At 61.9% G+C, this 21425-nt stretch overlaps 1 protein-coding gene across 1 annotated transcript; it reads right to left on the bottom strand.

Moving 5' to 3' along the window:
• Positions 1-227: 227 nt before the first annotated feature.
• Positions 228-21070, bottom strand: ATP6V1B1 (ATPase H+ transporting V1 subunit B1). The gene is made up of 14 exons (XM_039724478.1): positions 20783-21070; positions 12075-12130; positions 10496-10594; positions 8748-8841; positions 6465-6542; positions 5903-6042; positions 5281-5382; positions 5089-5186; positions 4294-4417; positions 3059-3209; positions 1621-1703; positions 1343-1447; positions 641-770; positions 228-554 (listed from the first exon to the last, which is right to left on the bottom strand). The coding sequence occupies exons 1-14, from the start codon at positions 20880-20882 to the stop codon at positions 397-399; spliced, it is 1518 nt and encodes a 505-aa protein (XP_039580412.1). The 5' UTR covers positions 20883-21070; the 3' UTR covers positions 228-396.
• Positions 21071-21425: the final 355 nt, after the last annotated feature.

Below are 21425 nucleotides of genomic sequence, written 5' to 3'. Positions count from 1 at the left end.
CCTGCCCTCCCTCTCCCCTCCCTCCTCCGGAGAGGCCCCGATCCCAGCGGGGGGAAGCGAAACCCACAGTGGGATATTGGAATTTTCCACGGGCAGTTTTCCCCTAAAACACAGAATTATGGGGTTTTGCGGAGCTGCAGCTCGGGGTGGGGTGAGGGGTTCCTGCTCCAGGGGTCCCAGGGTGGGAATTCCATGGCCACGGAAGGAAACATCGGAGCACGGAAGGGTTTGGTGACCACGGTTGTTTATTCACCAATAAAAACAAAGAGATTTTTCCCGATTTTAGGAAGGGGGGTCCAGTTGTAGGAAAGGGGGATCCGGTTGTAGGAAAGGGGGATCCGGTTGTAGGAAAGGGGGATCTGATTGCAGGAAAGGGGGATTTTGGAGGATTTGGGGTCACAGGGCCGTGCCCTGCTCGGGCGCCTTGGCCTCGCGGGGGTAGAACTCGGCCAGGATGTTTTCGGGGATGCGCTTGAGGAGCTGCTTGGGGAAGATGCGCAGGAGCTGCCAGCCGATGTCCAGCGACTCGAAAATGCTCCGGTTCTCGTAGGGACCTGCCGGCGGAGCGGGATGGAGGATTTGGGGCTGCTGCAGGGGCTCTCCCACATCCCAAATCCCCGGTTTAGGGCCGGAGGCTCACCCTGGGAGATGAAGTTCTTCTCGAACTTGTGCAGGAACTCCAGGTAGAGGAGGTCATCAGCGGACAGGGCCTCCTCGCCCACCACGGCCTTCATGGCCTGCACGTCCTTCCCGATGGCGTAGCAGGCGTACTGCGGGATCCAGGGATTCCACCCATGGATCGGGATGGGCACGGACCCCACAGCCCGGCCGGTGCCACCAAGGGACACGACCCACCAGCCCGGGTGGCTCAAAGATATCCCAGCTTGCTCCTGTCCAGCCTGGCCTTGGACATTCCCAGGGATTTGGGGCAGCCCCAGCATTCCTGAGTTCTGTCACTTTCCCTGGATTTTCCCCACATCCCAATACAAGCAGCTGAAGATTTGGGATTTAGAACACCCCATGGAGCTCAGAGGGATCCAATCCTGAATCATCCCAAAATCAAAGCTTCCCTCTGGAATCCCATGGCCATTCCTGGTGCTCTGAGCTCTTCCCTTCTCCAGGAGAACATTCCCAGCTCTCCCAGCCTGGCTCCAGAGCAGCTCCAGCCCTCAGAGCATCTCCAGAACCTCCTCTGGAATTGCTCCAGCAGCTCCACACCCTCCTGAATTTGGGATCTGGCAGCAGGAGCAGCTCCACAGGTGCGATCTCACCTGAGCCTCCCAGGCAGGGACAGGAGGGCCCTGAAGTGACCAACGCCCCCCGGGTGTCCCCAAGCCCTCACCAGCTGGTTGGACACGTCCCCGTGGTCCTTCCTGGTCATTCCCTCTCCGATGGCCGATTTCATCAGCCGGGACAGGGACGGCAGGACGTTGATGGGGGGGTAAATCTGTAGGGTGGGAGCAACCCCAATGTCCAGCCAGCCCTGGGGGACCCCACCCCTACCCCCAGCACCCCCATCCCGGTGTTCCCGGGTGGTTCCCAGCCCTGGTGGGTGCTGGATCCATCCCTGGATCCGTCCAGGATCCATCCCTGGGCATGGGAAGGGGTTTGGGAACGAACCTGGCGGTTGTGGAGCTGCCGGTCCACGTAGATCTGGCCCTCGGTGATGAAACCCGTCAGGTCGGGGATGGGGTGGGTGATGTCTGGGGTGGGGGGACAAAGGGCTTGTGAGACCCCAGAGTGGGGCTGGCAGCTCAGCCGGACACGGGACACCGCTGTGTCACATCTGTGGGGTCACCGGGGCAGCACAGCCCCCACTGGGGTCACTAAAGGGGGTTTGGTGTCACCCCATTGTCCTGGAGCCATCCCAAATGGGTGGGAATGGGATGGTTGGGATGGCACAGAGGGGTTTTGGTGTCACTTCCCTATCCTGGACTGACCCCAAAAGTGAAGGGATGGGGGTGGATTGGATGGCACAGAGGGGTTTTGGTGTCACTCCCTTGTCCTGGAGCCAGGAATCCCAAAAAGGAAGGGATGGGTGTGGTTGGGATGGCACAGAGGGGTTTTAGTGTCACCTCCTTGTCCTGGAGCCACCCCAGATGGGAGGGGATGGGGTGGTTGGGATGGCACGGAGAGGTTTTGATGTCACCCCATTGCCCCAGAATGATCCCAAATGGGAGGGGATGGCAGAGAGGGGTCTCAGTGTCACTCCCTTGTCCTGGAGCCACCCCAAAAGGGAGGGATGGGGGTGGCTTGGATGGCACAGAGGGGTTTTGGTGTCATCCCCTTGCCCCAGAGTGACCCCAAATGGGAGGGGATGGGGATGGTTGGGATGGCAGAGGGGGGTCTCAGTATCACTCCCTTGTCCTGGAGCTGGGGACCCCAAATGGGTGGGAATGGGATGTTTGGGATGGCACAGAGGTGGTTTGGTGTCACCCCATTGCCCCAGAGTGACCCCAGATGGGAAGGGATGGGGGTGGTTGGGATGGCATGGAGAGGTTTTGGTGTCACCCCCTTGTCCTGGAGCTGGGACCCCAAAAGGGAAGGGAGAAGGGTGGCTTGGATGGCCCAGAAGGGTTTTGGTGTCACCCCCTTGTCCTGGAGCCGAGGACCCCAAAAGTGAAGGGATGGGGGTGATTGGGATGGCACAGAGGGGTTTTGGTGTCACCCCCTTGTCCTGGAGCTGGGACCCCAAAAGGGAAGGGATGGGGATGGTTGGGATGGCACAGAGGGGTTTTGGTGTCACGTCCATGTCCTGGAGCTGAGGACCCCAAATGGGAGGGAATGGGGATGGTTGGGATGGCACAGAAGGGTTTTGGTGTCACCCCCTTGTCCTGAAGCCGAGGACCCCAAACAGGAGCTGTTGAGGGGTTGCTGGGGACATGGGGAAGTCTCAGACCCCAAATCACCCCAGCAGCATCACCACCCCAGGAGCTCCCAAAACCGGGGAAAACCGGATCAATTTGGGATTTCCCATCCCTGTGATTTCCCGCAGTGGGGAAATCCCGATCTCCCACGGCGTTCCCGTTCCCTCCCGGTATTCCCGGCCCCGCCTGACCGTCGTTGGGCATGGTGAGGATGGGGATCTGGGTGATGGAGCCGTTCCTGCCCTCCACGCGCCCCGCGCGCTCGTAGATGGTGGCCAGGTCCGTGTACATGTAGCCGGGGAAGCCGCGGCGGCCCGGGACCTCCTCCCTGGCTGCCGACACCTGTGGGGTTGGGGGGATCAGAGCACCCCAAACACCCCAAAAACCACATGAGGCACGAGGGACACGAGTGTCCTGAGCAGCCCAGGTGTGCTTGGTGCCCCAAGCACCCCCAAAAACTCCAGAAGCTTGGGAACCCCAGGTGTGCTGGGAATTCTGAGCACTCCAGACACCCCAAAAACCTCAAACACTTCAAAACACCATGGGAATCCAAGATCTTCTTGTCACCACGATCACCCCAAACCTCCCAAGGACCCTGGGAACCCCAGATGTCGTTGTGACCCTGAGCACTGCGGGTACCCCAAAGACCCCAAACACCCCAAAAACCACAGGAGGTAAAGGTGACACGAGTGTCCTGAGCAGCCCCGACAACCCCAAAAACCCCAGGTGTGCTGGGTATCCCAAACACCCCAAAAATCTCGAGAACTGTGGAAACTCCAGGTATGATGAGGATCCTGAGCACCCCAGACGCCTCAAGGAGCTTGGGAAGCCCAGGTGTGCTGGGAGCCCCAAGCACCTCAGACACCCCAAACACCTCAAAACTCCCAAACACCCCAAAAATCACGGGAACCCCAGCTGTCCTTGTCACCGCGATCACCCCAAACACCCCAAGGACCCTGGGCTGTTCTTGTCACCCTGAGCACCCCAAACTCTCCAAGGATCCTGGGCTGTCTTCGTCACCCCAAATCCCCCAAGGACCCTGGATTGCCCTTGTCACCCTGAGCACCCCAAACCTCCCAAGAACCCCAAACACCTCCAGCTGGCCTTGTAATCCTGAGCACCCCAAATCCCCCAAGGACCCTGGGCTGTCCTTGTCACCCCAAAAACCCCAAGGACCCTGGATTGTCCTTGTCACCCCAAACCCCCCAAGGACCCTGGCCTGTCCTTGTCACCCCAAACCCCCCAAGGACCCTGGGCTGTCCTTGTCACCCCAAAACCCCCAAACACCCTGGGCTGTCCTTGTCACCCCAAACCCCCCAAGGACCCTGGGCTGTCCCTGTCACCCCAAGGACCCTGGGCTGTCCTTGTCACCCCGAGGACCCTGGGCTGTCCCTGTCACCCCGGCCCCCCAAACCGCCGCGCTGACCTCGCGCAGGGCCTCGGCGTAGGAGCTCATGTCGGTCAGGATGACCAGCACGTGCTTCTCGCACTGGTACGCCAGGAACTCGGCCGTGGTCAGCGCCAGCCGCGGCGTGATGATCCTCTCGATCCTGTGGGACACCCCCCATTAGCGCAATTAGGTTAATTAACCCCCCGCAGGGCAGGTTTGGGGTGCCAGGGGGGCGTGCAGAGGAGCCCAGCCTGGTGTGGGGTGGGGTCCCCCCAGTGCAGGGGAATCCCAGAGTTTTTGGGGTCCCACGCAGGGCGGGGCACTGGGGAACCCCAGGGGGAGTCAGGAGAGTTCCCCAAAGTGATCTGGGAATTGTGGGGTCCTGGTGGGGAAGAGGGAGAGGGAGGAAAGGGAGGAAGGAGAGGGAGAGGGAAGAAGGGGAAAGGGGAAAGAAGGGAGTGAAGAGAGGGAGAGGGGAAGGAACGGGAAGGGAGGAAGGAGAAGGAAAATGGAGGAGAAAAGAAGGAGAAGGAAAGGAGGGGAGGAGTAAAAGGAGAGAAAAAGAAAAGTAAAAGAAAAATGGAAAAAAATGAAAAGAAAGAGAAAGAAGGAAAAGGGAGAAAGGAGGAGGAGGGAGAAGGGAAAGAAGGAAAAGGAGAAGTAGAAAGGAAAAGAAGAAGGAAGGAAAAGAATAAGAAAGGAAGGAGGAGGAGGAAGAAGGAAAAGAGGGAGAAGGGGAAAGAGGAAGTAGAAAGGAAAAAAAAGAGGAGACAAAAGGAGAAAGGAGGAGGAGGGAGAAGAGGAGGAGGAGGAGGCAGGGCTGTGCCTCACGTGGGGTCGTTGGCCAGGTTGAGGAAGAGGCACACGTTCTCCATGGAGCCGTTCTGCTCGAAGTCCGACTTGAAGAACCGCGCGGTCTCCATGTTCACCTGCGGCAGGCGGGACACGCGGTCAGCGGGTGGGGACACGGGGACAGGGCGGTTCTGGGGCCACCTGGGATGTCCCATCGTGTCCCTGACTCACCCCCATGGCCGCAAAGACGATGGCAAAGTTGTCCTCGTGGAAATCCACCACATCCTTGGATTTCTTCACCAGCCCGGCCTGGCGGCAGATCTGTGCCGCGATCTGAGGGAGGGGACAGGGACAGGGGTGGCAGCAGGGACACCCCAGAGTGGCCATGGCCCCTGTGGGACCGGGACACGGCCCCATGGACTGGGGGCCAGCGGGGTGTCCTCTCCTTGCTGCGTCCTGCCGTGCCTGTGGTCACTCCTGACTGGTCAGGGATGGTTCCAATCTCATCCCGACCCATGGATCCCATCCCCATCCCAACCCAATCCCATGCCAAGGATCCCATCCCATCCCATCCCATCCCATCCCATCCCATCCCATCCCATCCCATCCCATCCCCCTATGGAATTTCCAGCCCCTCCTGCTCCGTCCCACACTCGTGGGGACATCAGAGGGGTCTGGAGCCCCCCAATCCCTGGATTTAGGGACCCCAAACCAGCCCAGATCCTTCCACAGAGCGCACAGGGATTGCTGTGCCAACAGGGAAACTGAGGCACGAGCTGACGGCAGCTTCCCAACACCAGGAGCAGGAATCTGACATTCCCAATCCCTCCATCCTCTGCTTCCCCAATCCCACCTCGTTGTGGGGCAGTCCAGCAGCAGAGAAGATGGGAATTTTCTGTCCGCGGGCGATGCTGTTCATGACGTCGATGGGAGAGATCCCGGTCTGGATCATCTCCTCGGGATAGATGCGCCCGTGGGGGTTGATGGGCTGGCCTGGAGCGGGAAAAGGAGGGATCATGGAATGCTGGGGTTGGAAGGGGCCTTCAACCCATCCAGTCCCACCCAGGGACAATTCCCACAATCCCAGGGGGCCCCAAGCCCTGTCCAGCCTGGCCTTGGACACTTCCAGGGACGGGGGTGAGGAGGATGCAGGGATCGCCCTGGTTGGGGGCAAAAATTGGGAAGGAAGTTCTGGAGATGAGCAGGGAACAGCTCTGGGGTGGGACAGGAACCATTCCTGCACTTGGACACCCTCCTGGAGCACCCTGGGATGGATGGATGGATGGATGATGGATGGATCCATGGATGGATGCAGGGATGTGGTGACACCACAGCGCACAGTGACACCACAGGGCACGCTGTCACCCCAATTCCAGGCCATCCCCACGCCCCTCCCGCGTTCCCGGAGTTGTCACCGTTGATGTCCAGGAAGTCCTCGGCCATCACCGGGGGGCCGCTGTCGATGGGTTTGGCGGAGCCGTTGAACACCCGGCCTGTGGGGACACAGGGACTGTCCCTACCTGAGGCCACCAGCCAGCGGTGACACCTGCCAGTCCCATGGCCCTGGGACACGGTCCCCATCCCGATCCCGGGACATCCTCCCACTCCCAGAGGGGACACTGGGACTGGAAATGCCACCTGCGGGCTGGGTGACACCGCAGCTCCTGTGGCAGGAAGGTGCCAGCACAGGGGAACAAGACCCCCATGTCCCCAGCCACCCCCATCACCCTGTCCCTGTGTCCCCGTGTCATGTCCCCATCACCCTGTCCCTGTGTCCCACCACCCCCATCACCCTATCCCCATGTCCCCATCACCCCTATTACCCTGTCATCATGTCCCCATGTCCCCATTACCCTGTCCTGTGTCCCCATCGCCCTGTCCCGTGTCCCCATGTCCCCATCACCCTGTCCCTGTGTCCCACCACCCCCATCACCCTGTCCCTGTGTCCCCGTGTCATGTCCATTACCCTGTCCTGTGTCCCCATCGCCCTGTCCCGTGTCCCCATGTCCCAATCACCCCTATTACCCTGTCCCTGTATCCCCATCACCCCATCCCTGTGTCCCCACATTCCCATCACCCCTTCCCCATGTCCCCATCACCCCTATTACCCTGTCCTCATGTCCCCATGCCCCAAGCCACCCCATCACTCTGTCCCTGTGTCCCCATGTCCCCATCACCCTGTCCTGTGTCTTCATCGCCCTGTGCCTGTGTCCCCATGTCCCCATCACCCTGTCCCTGTGTTCCCACATTCCCATCACTCTGTCCCCATGTCCCCATCACCCCTATTACCCTGTCCCTGTGTCCCCATGTCCCCAGCCACCCCCATCACTCTGTCCCTGTGTCCCCATCACCCTGTCCCTGTGTCCCCATGTCCCCACCACCTCCATCACCCTGTCCCCATGCCCCCATGTCCCCATCAACCTCATCACCCTGTTCCGTGTCCCCATCACCCTGTCCCATGTCCCCATTGCCCTGTCCCTGTGTTCCCATGTCCCCAGCACCCCTATTACCCTGTCCCCATGTCCCCACGTCCCCATCACCCTGTCCCGTGTCCCCATCGCCCTGTCCCGTGTCCCCATCGCCCTGTGCCCATGTCCCCGCTCACTCCTCTCTCAGTCCCCATCTCAGTGGGGTGACACCAACCCCCCCGCACGGTCCCCAGGGAGGGGACACGGCCTCGCCGCTCCCTCTCAGCCTCATCGACCGCCTCGGAGCCGCGGTGGCATCGATCGCGACACAGCCGCGCTTCCCTGACCTCGCCCCCCCGGCTGCCGCCCCCTCCCCGCCCGCCCCCCACGGGACACGGTGGCGGTGCGGGGACACGTCAGCGGTGTCACAGCGCATCAGGCTGATGGCAGCGCCGAGCGCCGAGCACGAAAGGTCAGCGGCCACGGCAGCGGCGACTCCCGGGGGACACCGAGAGCGGGAGGGGGCGACACCGGGGGGGCTCGGCCGCCCCCTGCCCTTTGCGGGACGCGATGGCGGCGGACACGCGGCCCCCGTGGGTGGGGGGACAGCGCGGGGACAGGGCCACCCCCCGGCCCGCCCCGAGTGACCCCGGCGGGGTTTGGGGGGCTCGGGGGACATGAGGGGACAGGGGGGGCTCAGAGCTGGATCCCAGAGTGGTTTGGGGGGGAAGGGACCTTAAATCGCATCAATGTCACCTCCCTGCCGTGGGGACACCTTCCACTGCGCCAGGTGGCTTCAAGCGCTGCCCAGCCTGGCCTGGGACACTGCCAGGGACGGGGTGGCACCGCCAGGGACGGGGTGACACTGCCAGGGATAGTGTGACACCTCCAGGGATGGGGTGACACCTCCAGGGAGGCGGTGGCACTGCCAGGGACGGGGTGATGTTTTTAGGGGTGGAGTGACACCGCCAGGGACTCGGTGACACTGCCAGGGACGGGGTGACACCGCCAGGGACAGGTTGACACTTCCAGGGACACGCCAGGGATAGTGTGACACCTCCAGGGATGGGGTGACACCTCCAGGGACGCGGTGCCACCTCACCTGGACTCCTTTCCCCTCCCACGCCACGCGTTCCCGGGATCACCGCCCAGAGGACGCGGGGACGGGTCCCGCCCTGTCCCGGGTGACTGTCACAGCTCGGGGGTGACCCGGGGACGTTCTCAGCCCCAGAGCTGAACCCCAAAACCCCAAACCCCCCAGTTTTCGGTGCCAGCCGTGCCCGGCCTCACCCAGCATGTCCTCGGACACCGGCGTGCGCAGGATGTCCCCCGTGAACTCGCACGTTGTCGCCTTGGCATCGATGCCCGAGGTGCCCTCAAACACCTGCGGAGTGCCCGGGGAGGGCAATTAGTGAGGATTAATTAAGGGTTTGGGGGCCGTGACGTGACCCGCGCTCACCCCAACCCCCCCCGGAGGGGACATAAAAGAGGGGACAAGGTTTGGGGTTAAAATCCCTTCTTGAGGGGCTTTGGGGGGATTTTTTTTGGGGTGGACCGTGAATGCCGCGCCCGCGGGAAAAGCCTTTTGATCCAGATAATATTTGACACCATTCGCGTTAATTAACCCCCGGCCCGCCGCTTTAATTAGAGCCGGGTGGCCCCTGGGAGCAGGGGGATCCGGGGACGGTGACAGGTGACACTCGGAGCCCCCCAGGTGGGTGCGGGGGCTGCGGGTCACTCCCCACAACGCTGAGGCTGCAAAAATCCCCTTTTCTCCCTTTTTTCCCTTCCTTTTATCCCTTTTCCCCTCCCTTTTTCCCCCTGCCCGAGCCTGACTCCCTAATAGGATTAAAAGGGCATCCCCGAGGCACAGGTGGCATCAGAGCGGCGACTTTGGGGCAGCTGCGCCACCCCCCCGGGCCCCACAGGGCCATCTGGGGGGGATCCGGGCTAATTAGGAGGGGTTTGACCCCAAACAGCCCCGGTGTTGGTGGCTTTGGGGACACCCCGGCAGCCCCTGTGGTCCCAGGGCTGGTGGCTTTGGGGACACCCCGGAATCTCCAAACAGCCCCGGGGCCGGTGGCTTTGGGGACACCCCGGCAGCCCCTGTGGTCCCAGTGTTGGTGGCTTTGGGGACACCCCGACAGCCCCTGGAATCCCAGGGTTGGTGGCTTTGGGGACACCCCGGCAGCCCCTGTGGTCCCAGTGTTGGTGGCTTTGGGGACACCCCGACAGCCCCTGGAATCCCAGGGTTGGTGGCTTTGGGGACACCCCGGCAGCCCCCGATACCCCAGGGCTGGTGGCTTTGGGGGGTGGTGGCAGCGCGGTCCTGGGATGGAGCGGGGGGGTCAGTGTGGGGTTGTGGGGTGAGGGAGGGGGACACGGCCTGTCCCGGGACACCCCAGACCATCCCAGGACACTGTCGCCTGTCCCAGGACCCATCCCAGGACACTCCTGGCTATCCCAGGACACTGTCACCTGTCCCGGGACACTGTCACCTGTCCCGGGACCCATCCCAGGACACCAGTCCCGCCTCTTAAGAGGACAGGGACACGAGCCCGACAGCCACCACTGGAGGGGGACAGAGCCACGGGACAGAGCCCGGGACAGGGACCCGGGACAGAGCTCCGGGACAGGGACAGAGTTCCGGGACAGGAATGCAGGACAGGGACCCTGGGACAGTGATAGAGACAGAGCTCGGACACAGCTCAGGGACAGAACCCCGAGACAGGGACCCGGGACAGAGCTCTGGGACAGGGATCCAGGACAGGGACAGAACTCCGGGACACAGCCCGGGACAGTGACCCGGGACAGTGACCCGGGACAGTGACCCGGGACAGGGACAGAGACAGAGCCTGGACAAAACTCAGGGACAGAACCCCGGGACAGAGCCCGGGACAAAGCACGGGGACAGAGTCCCGGGACAGGCACGGAGTCCCGGGTCGCGTAGCCCCCGCGTGTCGCCGTGTGGCGGTGTCGCCACGCCCCCGCGGTGTCGCCGTGTCGCCGCGGTGTCGCCGCGGTGTCGCCGCGCTCACCTGCACGATGGCCTTGGCGCCCATCACCTCCAGCACCTGCCCGCTGCGGGTGGTGCCGTTGGGCAGGGTGAAGTTCACGATCTCGGCGTACTGGGCGAACTGTGGGGACAGCGACACGGCCGAATGGGGTGGCGGTGTCCCCTCTGTCCCCTCAGCCCGCCCCTGTCCCCCCAGCCCCGCCCGCTCCGCTGGTGCTGCCTCAGTTTCCCCTCCTTTGGTCCTGAAGCCACCAAACTGTGAGCAGGGGGACACCGGGCAGCAAAGGGGTGGCGGGGGTGGGGGTGGCACTGCCTGTCCCTGTCGCTGTCCCATCCTGGAGCTGCCCCCGGGCTGTGGCACTGCTCCGTGCCTCAGTTTCCCCGAAGCCGAGGGGATTTTCAGCTCACGAGTAGGTGACAACCAACGCTGTCACAGCCAGAGCCACCAGGCTGCCACCACCCCCAAGGCACGAGTGGCACTCGTGGGACACCGCGGGGACACATCCTGCTCTGGGGACAGTGGCCGATGTCGCTGCTGCCCGGCACGCTCAGGGCTCTCCTGCTCCTCCTCCTTTGATTGGGCTGATTAATTAATAAATGACAGGGCCATGGACACGCGACACCGGGTGACAAAATCCCTCCGGGGGTCACCCAGGTGTCCCTGCCCAGCCAGGAGAGCGGGCAGCAGGGACAGGGAGGGTGACAGCAAGGGGACACGGGGGGTGTGGAGTGACCCCGCTCAGAGCAGGGAGATGGGGCTTGGGCAGGGAACAGGGGACAGAGCTGGAAAAGGGGACAGGGGACCCGGGACAAGGGACAGAGCTGGGAAAGGCGACAGGGGACACGGGACACGGGACAGAGCTGGGAAAGGGGACAGGGGGGGTGACAGCAAGGGGACACGGGGGGTGTGGAGTGACCCCGCTCAGAGCAGGGAGATGGGGCTTGGGCAGGGGACAGGGGACAGAGCTGGGAAAGGGGACAGGGGACAGGGGACAAGGGAAAGGGGACAGGGGATGGGGGACAGGCGACAAGGGACAGAAGACAGAGCTTGGTCAGGGACACAGGGGACAGGGCACAAGGACACAGGGGACAAGGGCTGAGCTCGGGCAGGGACACGGGACATGGGGACAGAGTCCCCGGACCGAGCGCACACATGTCCCACGGAATGTCCCACGGAATGTCACCCGTGTCGGCGCACACGCCACCAGCACGGGGATACGGGGACAAGGGGACACGGGGACATGGGGACACGGGGACACAGGGGAACATGGGGACACGCCACCCGCGCGTTCAGGCGGGGACAGGGCTCTGCTGCCGAGCGCGTCCAGAGGAGGGAGCTCGGACCGGGGACACGAGGGGACAGCCCAGGGGACAGCCCAGGGGACAAGGGACAGGGGGGATGGTACAGGGACAGCGGACAGCCCAGGGGACAAGAGATGGAGAAGAAGGGACAGGGGACAGCCCAGGGGACGGGAGGGAGGGGACACAGGACAGGTGACAGGGACTGGGGACACACTCCTCCCATCGCACCCTCAGCACTGGGGTCCCCACACAGCCGCAGGTGCCACCGCCGAGCTGTCCCCATGTCACCCGGGTCCTACCTTGACGTTGTCCAGCACCACCAGTGGCCCGTTGACACCGCACACTGTCCTGTAGGCTGGGGAGGGGACACCGTCAGTCCCCAGAGCCGCGGGGCCGCCCGGGCGGTGCCACCCCCCCATGCTGTCCCCTCCTGTGTCCCTTTCCCCGTCCCGGTGACACCCAAGTGACCCGTGGTGACACTCCGTCCTGCAGGGAGTGTCACTCGGGTGGCTTCCAGGGCACTCAGGGGTTGTGTCACCTTCTGGAGGTGTCCCCACGTGCCCCGCAGGGATGTCACCAGGACAGTGTCCCCTTGTCCCCTCCTCCCTTGCTCGAGGACCCTGCCTGGCCCTGGATGCGGCGACACTTCCCAAGACCCCGCGGTGGCCCTGGGGACACCCCGGGGGTGACACTGGGGTGGGGCAATGAGGGTGTGACCCCGCGGGGACAACCCTGGGACAGGCGGTGACAAACGGGGACAGGGGTGACAAGCGGGGATGAAGCTGGGTAGGAACACAGGGAGGGAGAGTAGATCCCGGGAGTGCTGGGACTGGGATCCTGGGAATGGGATGGGATCCTGGGAATGCCGGGATTGGGATCCTGGGAACGCCGGGATTGGGATCCTGGGATTGGGATGGGATCCTGGGAACGCCGGGATTGGGATCCTGGGATTGGGATGGGATCCTGGGAATGCTGGGATTGGGATTCTGGGAATTCCAGGACTCGGATCCTGGGAATTCCGGGTGTGGGATGGGATGGATCCCGAGAATAATGGGGTTTGTATTGGATCGTGGGAATGCTGGGGCTGGGATCGAGTCCTAGGAACGCTGGCATTGGGATGGGATCCCGGGAATAATGGGATTGGGATCAGCTCCCGGGAGTGCCGAGATTGGGATGGGATCCCTGGACTGCCAGGATTGGGATCAGCTCCTGGGACTGCCAGGATTGGGATCAGCTCCCGGGAGAGCCGGGTTTGAGATCAATTCCCAGGAACTCCGGGATTTGGATCAGTTCCCGGGAACGCCAGGGTTTAGATCAGCTCCCGGGAGAGCCGGGTTTGGTATCGGGTCTCGGGAATGCCAGGACTGGGATCAACTCCCGGGAGCGCCGGGATTGGGATCAGCTCCCGGGAACGCCGGGTTTGGGATCGGCTCCCGGGACTTCCAGCACTGGGGTCAGCTCCCGGAAGAGCCGGGTTTGGGATCCGCTCCCGGGAACTCCGGGTTTGGGATGGGCCCCCGGCGGTGCAGGTGTGCGGGAGCGGATCCCGCTCTCAGCCGCGCCTCGGTCATCCCGGGAGGTGCCGGAGCCCCGAGCGCTGCCCCGGCCGCGCTGACCCCGCCGGGCCCTTTCATGCCCTGCCCTCCCCTCCCCCGCGCTCCGGCATTCCCACCTGATCCTAATGGGATCGGAGAGGCCGGGCCAGCTGCAGGGCGTCCCGCGGGGATGGGGGGGGTCCCTGGATGTCCCCGGCTGGGACAGCCCCAGGGGGTTCATCCCTGGGGATGGGTCCCGTTCCAATCCCGGGCACCCCACGGGGCACTGTGGGGTCACCCCCGTGGCACAGCAGGACCCTCGGTGTCCCCTCCCCTCTGCCAGGGCAGTGCCAGCGATCCTGGACATTCCAGCAATGGGATGACACAATTCCAGGCTGGTTTGGGTTGGGAAGGACCTTAAAGCCCAGGAATTCCACCCCCGGCACCTTCCACTGTCCCAGGTGGCTCCAAGCCCCAGTGTCCAACCTGGCCTTGGACGTTCCCAGGGATCCAGGGCCAGCCACAGAAAATCTGGGAATTCCAGCCCAGCCAGGAATTCCTTGCCAAGATCCCAGCCCAATCTCCCCTTGGCCAGTGGCAGCCATTCCCTGTGTCCTGTCCCTCTGTCCCTTGTCCCCAGTCCCTCTGCAGCTCTCCTGGAGCCCCTGCAGGGACTCTGAGGATTCCCTGGAATTTTCCCTTCTCCAGGGGAACATTCCCAGCTCTCCCAGCCTGGCTCCAGAGGGACTCCAGCCCTGGGAACAGCTCTGGAATCTGCTGTGGATTTGCTCCAGAAGCTTCAGACCCTCCTGAATTTGGGATCCAGGAGCTGGAGCAGCTCTGCAGGTGGGATCTCACCTGACTGGAGCACAGGGACAGAATTCCCACCTTTCCCAGGGCTGCCCCAAATCCTTTCCCCTCCAGCCTGGATTTGTGCCCCATCCCAGCTTCTCCCGCCCTTGGCCTTGCTGAGCCCCACGAGGTTCTCCCAGCCCCACTCCAGGAGCTAATTAGCTAATTAGCCTTCTCTGCCCTTCCCCAATTAGGGCCGGCTCCTGCTGCTCGCCCATTCAGCCTCCGGAGGGGCCGGCGCACCGGGAGCCCCCTCCCTTCCTTTTGTCCCCTTTATTCCCAAAGTGACCATCCGGCCTTTTATTCCAGCTCCCTCCCAAAGCTCTCCCGCTTCCCTTCCCCCGGCAGAGTTTCTGGGATTTTTTCTTCTCCTCCTTGGCACTCCAGAGCCACCCGTGTGGGACAGGGACACTGGGAGTGTCACTTGTCCTGGTACGGGGTGTCCAACATGGTCCAAGTGGCTGCCACCCCCTTGGGGACATTCCTGGCTGCCCTCCGGGATGGCTCTTCCCACCGGGAATGTGGGAGCCTCTGGCAGTGCTGGTGTCACTAGGGGTGACATTGGATCATTGGCCGAGCTCTTGGGTGATATGGAAATCCATCCATGCATCCATACATCATCCATCCATCCATGCATCCATCCATCCATCCATCCATCCCTCCATCATCCATCCATCCATCATCCGTCATCCATCCATCCATCCATCCATCCCTCCATCATCCATCCATCCATCATCCGTCATCCATCCATCCATCCATCCATCCCTCCATCATCCATCCATCCATCATCCGTCATCCATCCATCCATCCATCCATCCCTCCATCATCCATCCATCCATCATCCGTCATCCATCCATCCATCCATCCATCCCTCCATCATCCATCCATCCATCATCCGTCATCCATCCATCCATCCATCCATCCCTCCATCATCCATCCATCCATCATCCGTCATCCATCCATCCATCCATCCATCCCTCCATCATCCATCCATCCATCATCCGTCATCCATCCATCCATCCATCCATCCCTCCATCATCCATCCATCCATCATCCGTCATCCATCCATCCATCCATCCATCCCTCCATCATCCATCCATCCATCATCCGTCATCCATCCATCCATCCATCCATCCCTCCATCATCCATCCATCCATCATCCGTCATCCATCCATCCATCCATCCATCCCTCCATCATCCATCCATCCATCATCCGTCATCCATCCATCCATCCATCCATCCCTCCATCATCCATCCATCCATCATCCGTCATCCATCCATCCATCCATCCATCCCTCCATCATCCATCCATCCATCATCCGTCATCCATCCATCCATCCATCCATCCCTCCATCATCCATCCATCCATCATCCGTCATCCATCCATCCATCCATCCATCCCTCCATCATCCATCCATCCATCATCCGTCATCCATCCATCCATCCATCCATCCCTCCATCATCCATCCATCCATCATCCGTCATCCATCCATCCATCCATCCATCCCTCCATCATCCATCCATCCATCATCCGTCATCCATCCATCCATCCATCCATCCCTCCATCATCCATCCATCCATCATCCGTCATCCATCCATCCATCCATCCATCCCTCCATCATCCATCCATCCATCATCCGTCATCCATCCATCCATCCATCCATCCCTCCATCATCCATCCATCCATCATCCGTCATCCATCCATCCATCCATCCATCCCTCCATCATCCATCCATCCATCATCCGTCATCCATCCATCCATCCATCCATCCCTCCATCATCCATCCATCCATCATCCGTCATCCATCCATCCATCCATCCATCCCTCCATCATCCATCCATCCATCATCCGTCATCCATCCATCCATCCATCCATCCCTCCATCATCCATCCATCCATCATCCATCCATCTATCCATCCATCCATCCATCCATCCATTGGCAGGGACCTCTGGATGTCACGGAATCCTGGACTGGTTTGGGGTGGGAGGGGTCTCAAATCCCACCCGGTTCCATCCAGGGCCCCTCCCACCATCCCCGGCTGCTCCGAGCCCCGGTGTCCAGCCTGGCCGGGCACATTCCAGGGATCATTCCAGCCCCTGATCCATGCCCGGCTCTGGGATGTTCTGTGGGACAGAGCAGGAAATCACGGCAGCAACGCCACGGGACAGGCATGGAAAGGGATCGGGGTGGGGAGAGAGGAGGAGCAGGAGAAAAAGGAAAAGAAGGAAAAGAAGAAGAACGAGGAGGAAGAGGAGAAGGTGGAGATGAAGGAGAACAATAAAAAGGAGTAGAAGAAGAAGAAGGGGAAGAAGAAGAAGAAGAGGAGGAGAAGAACAAGAAGAAGAAGAAGAGGAGGAGAAGAACAAGAAGAAGAAGAAGAGGAAGAAGGGGAAGAGGAAGAAGAAGAGGAGAAAGAAGAGGAAGAGGAGGAGAAGGACATGAAAGAGAAGAAGAAGTGGAAGAATAGTAGAAAAAGAAGAAGATGAGGGAGGAGGAAGAGGTGGAAGAGGTGAAGAAGGATGAGAAAGAGAAGGAGAAGAAGGAGGAGGAAGGGAAGGATGAAGAAGAAGAAGAAGAAGAAGAGAATGAGGAGGAGAAGGAGAAGAGGATAAGAACAAGAACAAGAAGAGGCGGAAGAGGAGGAGGAGGAAGAAGAGGAGGAGGAAGAAGAGGACGAGGAGAAGAACAAGAGGGGAAGGAAGAGAAGGCTGAGAAGACCAAGAAGAGGAGGAAGAGGAGGAGGAGGAAGAAGAGAAGGAAGAGAAGAAGAAGAAGAAGAAGAAGAGGAGGAGGAAGAAGAGGAGGAGGAAGGCCCAGAAGCGCGGGGGGAGCACCGGAAAGCCCCAGCAGCGATAATGAAGCCGCAGCCGCGGGCTGGGTGGGCTGCGGCCGCCGGCCTGGGGGCGGGGGCAGAGGGGCCGAGGGAAAAGCAAAGTCTTTCAACGTGGCCTTTCCACACCCCCAGCCCCAAATTCACAGCTGCTGTCACTTGCGATCTCCGTCAGCGCTGACACTCACGCACTGCTGACCAGCGCGGCCGCCGCGCGGGGGGGACCGCGGCCCCGGTGACAAAGGGGACCCGACCCGGCTCCACCCGCCGCTAATTGCTCCCGCTGGCCCGCCCTGCCCTCCGCAGCCCCCGCCGCCCCTCCCAGCCCCCCGCACGTAGGGCTCGGCTGCAAAGTGCGCCGGGGGCTCGCTGCCACCTCCGAGGGGGCCGGGGAATGGTTGGGGTGCGAAGGCAGGGAGGAATTCCTTCCCCAAATCCCACCCCAATCTCCCCTTTCCCAGTGGGAAGCCATCCCCCTGTTTTGTCACCTCGTCCTCTGGGCCGGGTGTGCAGGGAGTGATGCTCAACCCCCGCCCCAAATTCCAGAGCTGGGAAGGGATGGGGACACCCGGAGCAGGGATGGGAGGCAGGAGGGATGAACAGCCCCCACAACCCCAAACCCCAGCCCCAGAGCAAAGCCGTGGGTGCAGGGCTGCCCCAGCAGGCCCAGAGCTGCTCCTGAGCCACCCCGGGGCACAGGGAGGGGCCCCGGTGTCCCCCAGGGCACAGAGGGGGGACCCCAGCCCTGGCAGCCCTCGGCAGGGGCAGGGAGGGGCAGAGGGTGCTGGCACCAGGCTCTGGAGGGGCTGGATGCATCCCCACCCCTGGCAGTGTCCGAGGGACAGGGACAGGACCTGGAGCAGCCTGGCACAGTGGGAGGGGTCACTTGGCGTGGCACTGGGTGGGATTTAAACTCCCTCTCAACCCAAAATCCAGGCTTTAAGGATCCCAGGAATGCCGAATTTCCAGAACTCACCCCACAAATCCACCCCCTCTTTTCCTGCTCCAACTCCTCCTCCCAATCCCTCTCACCCCCGAGCCCACCCTGGCACTTTTCCGACAATCCCTAAGTGACCGCTTCCCCCCCCCACCCCCGGCCGGCCCTGGTCGCCTCCTCAACCTGCCCATTGTGCCATGTGTCACTTTGTGCCGCGCTGTCAACCCCGCGGGGCTGGCCCGGGGCTGGCAGGGGCCGTGAAAAGCCCGGCGGGGGGTCACACTCTATGCCACTAATTAGGGCCCGGCGGCCGCGGGTTCCCAGACACACCTGCACGGTCATGTGGGGGCAGCCGGGGAAAAGGCGGCCCCAGCCAAGCGTGAAGCCAGCGAGAAAAAAAAAAAAGGAAAAAAAAACCGAAAAAAAGAGGAAAATTCAATCGTCGGGGTCGCTGTGGGTTTTGCTGGTGGAAAAAAACAGGGAGGGAGGAGAGGGGAGGGAGGGATCCTAAAGGATGTGGGATCAAGGTGGGGGGTGGTTGTGGGGCAGTGGGGTCACAGCCCCCCAGGGCAGGGTGGCCGAGGGTTGGGAGTGTCCCTGGGTCCTGCTCTGCTGCTGCCCGTGTCCCAAACGGCACCAGGAACAGATCCCAAAGGCACCACCCTGTGCCTGGAGCAGCAGAGGTGTCAGGGATAACGGGGACAGCTGGGACGTGGCAGTGACCCACCAAAATCACTGCTGGGCTGGGGCTGCGCGGACAGATTGGGTGTGGGCCTGCTGCTCTGTCCATCTGTCTGTCCAACCATGGATCCATCCATGGATCCATCCATGCATCCATCCATCCATCCATCTATCCATCCATCCATCCATCTATCCATCCATCCATCCATCTATCCATCCATCCATCCATCTATCCATCCATCCATCCATCTATCCATCCATCCATCCATCTATCCATCCATCCATCCATCTATCCATCCATCCATCCATCTATCCATCCATCCATCCATCTATCCATCCATCCATCCATCTATCCATCCATCCATCCATCTATCCATCCATCCATCCATCTATCCATCCATCCATCCATCTATCCATCCATCCATCCATCTATCCATCCATCCATCCATCTATCCATCCATCCATCCATCTATCCATCCATCCATCCATCTATCCATCCATCCATCCATCTATCCATCCATCCATCCATCTATCCATCCATCCATCCATCTATCCATCCATCCATCCATCTATCCATCCATCCATCCATCCATTCCTGCCCATCCCAGTTCTCCCAGTTCTTACTCTGGTGGCCAGTGCCACACTGGGACCCCAAACTGAGAACCTGAACTGGGACCCCAAACTGTGACCCCAAGCTGGGACAGCAAGCGAGGACTCCAAACTGGGACCCTCAACTGGGACCCTAAATCGGAAGCATAAACTGGGATCCTGAACTGGGATCCCAAACTGGAACCCTTAACTGGGAACCTGAGCTGGAACCCTTAACTGGGACCCAAAATTGTGATCCCAAACTGGGACCCCAAGCTGGGATGGCAAGCTAGGGCTCCAAACTGGGATCCCAAACTGGAACCCTAAACTGTGATCCCAAACTGGGATGGCAAGCTAGGACTCCAAACTGGTACCCTAAACTGGGACCCCAAACCGGAATCCCAAACTGGTACCCCAGTCTGGTACCCCAAACTGGTACCCCAATCTGGGACCCCAATCTGGGACCCCAAACTGGGGGAACCCAAAACTGGGGGAACCCTGCACCCCCATGAGCTCAGGTGCCCACCCTGCCCCTCCCCCATATTCAGGGATGTCCCCACCCCTCCGAATGTCACCGCCCAGCCGTGCCACCCCTCTCTGTCCCTCCTGCCACCTCTGCTGTCACCTCCCAGCACATTTTGGGGTGCGGGGACCCGTCTCCAGCTGCCCACCTGGGTGACAGGGACACACCGGGGACAGGACCGGTGCCGGGCTGGGCACGGGGGGGGGGACAAACGCGTCCCTCGAGGGGACAAACGCGACCAGCGGGAAGAAACGGGGGCGGTTTTTCCTGGCAAAGGGACACGCGGGTGACACCGAGCCAAGGGCTGGCGCTCCGCCAGGTGACCCGGGCAGGAGTCACCCGCGGGTGGCCGCTGTTGACAGCAAACACGGCGGGTGGCCGGGCAGGGCCAGCTCGGCTCGGGAGGGACCGGAGCCACCCGGCTGGGGACGAGGGGAGGTGACATCCCAGCGAGGTGGCTCCCGAACCGGCCGGCCCCGGCAGCGAAGGCACAAAGGTCACAACGGACGCCCTTGGTGACAGCGGGGGCTTGGGGACAAGGTGACAGGGGGATCGTGCAGCCCCGTGTGGCGCTGGCACGGTGCCAGGTGTCCCGATGTCGCCATGGGATGGCGACACAGCGGGAAGGGCGCCCCGGCACCTCTGGGGTGTCACCAGGGCGCCCCACAGGTGTCCCCGGGGTGGGGACACCTTCCCCAGTCCTTGTGGGTGCGGTGCCCAGCAGGGGACACCCCCGCAGCCCCACACTGTCACCCTGTCCCCCCCGAGAGACACACGTGGCCCCTGTGCCACCCTGCATGTCGCAGTGCCACCCAGCTGTCCCCTCCTGAGCCGGTGTCACCTGCCCATCCATCCCTGCCATCCCTGCCTGTCCCAGTGCCACCCACCCGTCCCTGTCACCCCTGCCTGTCACCCACTTGTCCCCGTACCTGCTCCAGCGCCACCCACGCACTCCTGCCCGGTGTCACCCCCTCGTCCCTGCCACCACTGCTCGGGGACAGAGGGATGTCCCTCCCCTCCCCTGGGTGTCCCCTCGGTGTCCCCGTGTCCCCCACTCACTCAGCCGCGGGTTGCTGTGGAAGTCGCGGGTCACGGCCAGCCCGTGCTCGCGGGCGGCCGCCAGCTCTGTCGCCGCTGCTGTCACCTTGGTGGCGGCCATGGCCCTGTCCCTGTCCCTGTCCCCGTCTGGTCCCGGTCCCGCCGGGCAGCGCCCCGCGTTTTGTAGCCCCGGCCCGGCCCCGCCGGTCCCGCCCGCGACAGCGGCAGCAAAGGTGACACCGGAGACACGGGTGAGTGACACCCGAGACACGGTGACACCGGAGACACGGTGACACCCGAGACACAGGTGAGTGACACCCGAGACACAGGTGGCACCGTGTTGGCTGTAAACAGCGGGAGGGAGCGGCCGGGGGCGGGATCGCGGGAGCCGGGATGGGGGCAGGGAATGGGAACGGGAATGGGAACGGGAATGGGAACGGGAATGGGAGTGGAAGCGGGAATGGAAGTGGGAATGGGAACGGGAATGGGAACGGGAATGGGAGTGGGAATGGGAGTGGAAATGGGAATGGGAATGGGAGTGGAAATGGGAATGGGAATGGGAGAGGGATGGGGAACGGGAATGGGAACGGGAACGGGAATGGAAGTGGAAATGGGAATGGGATGGGGAATGGGATAAGGGACAAGGGACAGAGATAGGGATAAG

This window comes from Passer montanus, unplaced genomic scaffold (genome assembly GCF_014805655.1).
Source record: "Passer montanus isolate IOZ18808 unplaced genomic scaffold, ASM1480565v1 scaffold109, whole genome shotgun sequence".
In the NCBI taxonomy this organism is placed as follows: domain Eukaryota; kingdom Metazoa; phylum Chordata; class Aves; order Passeriformes; family Passeridae; genus Passer; species Passer montanus.
Note: the sequence above shows the minus strand (reverse complement) of the source record. Positions and strands in the feature narration are given on the sequence as shown.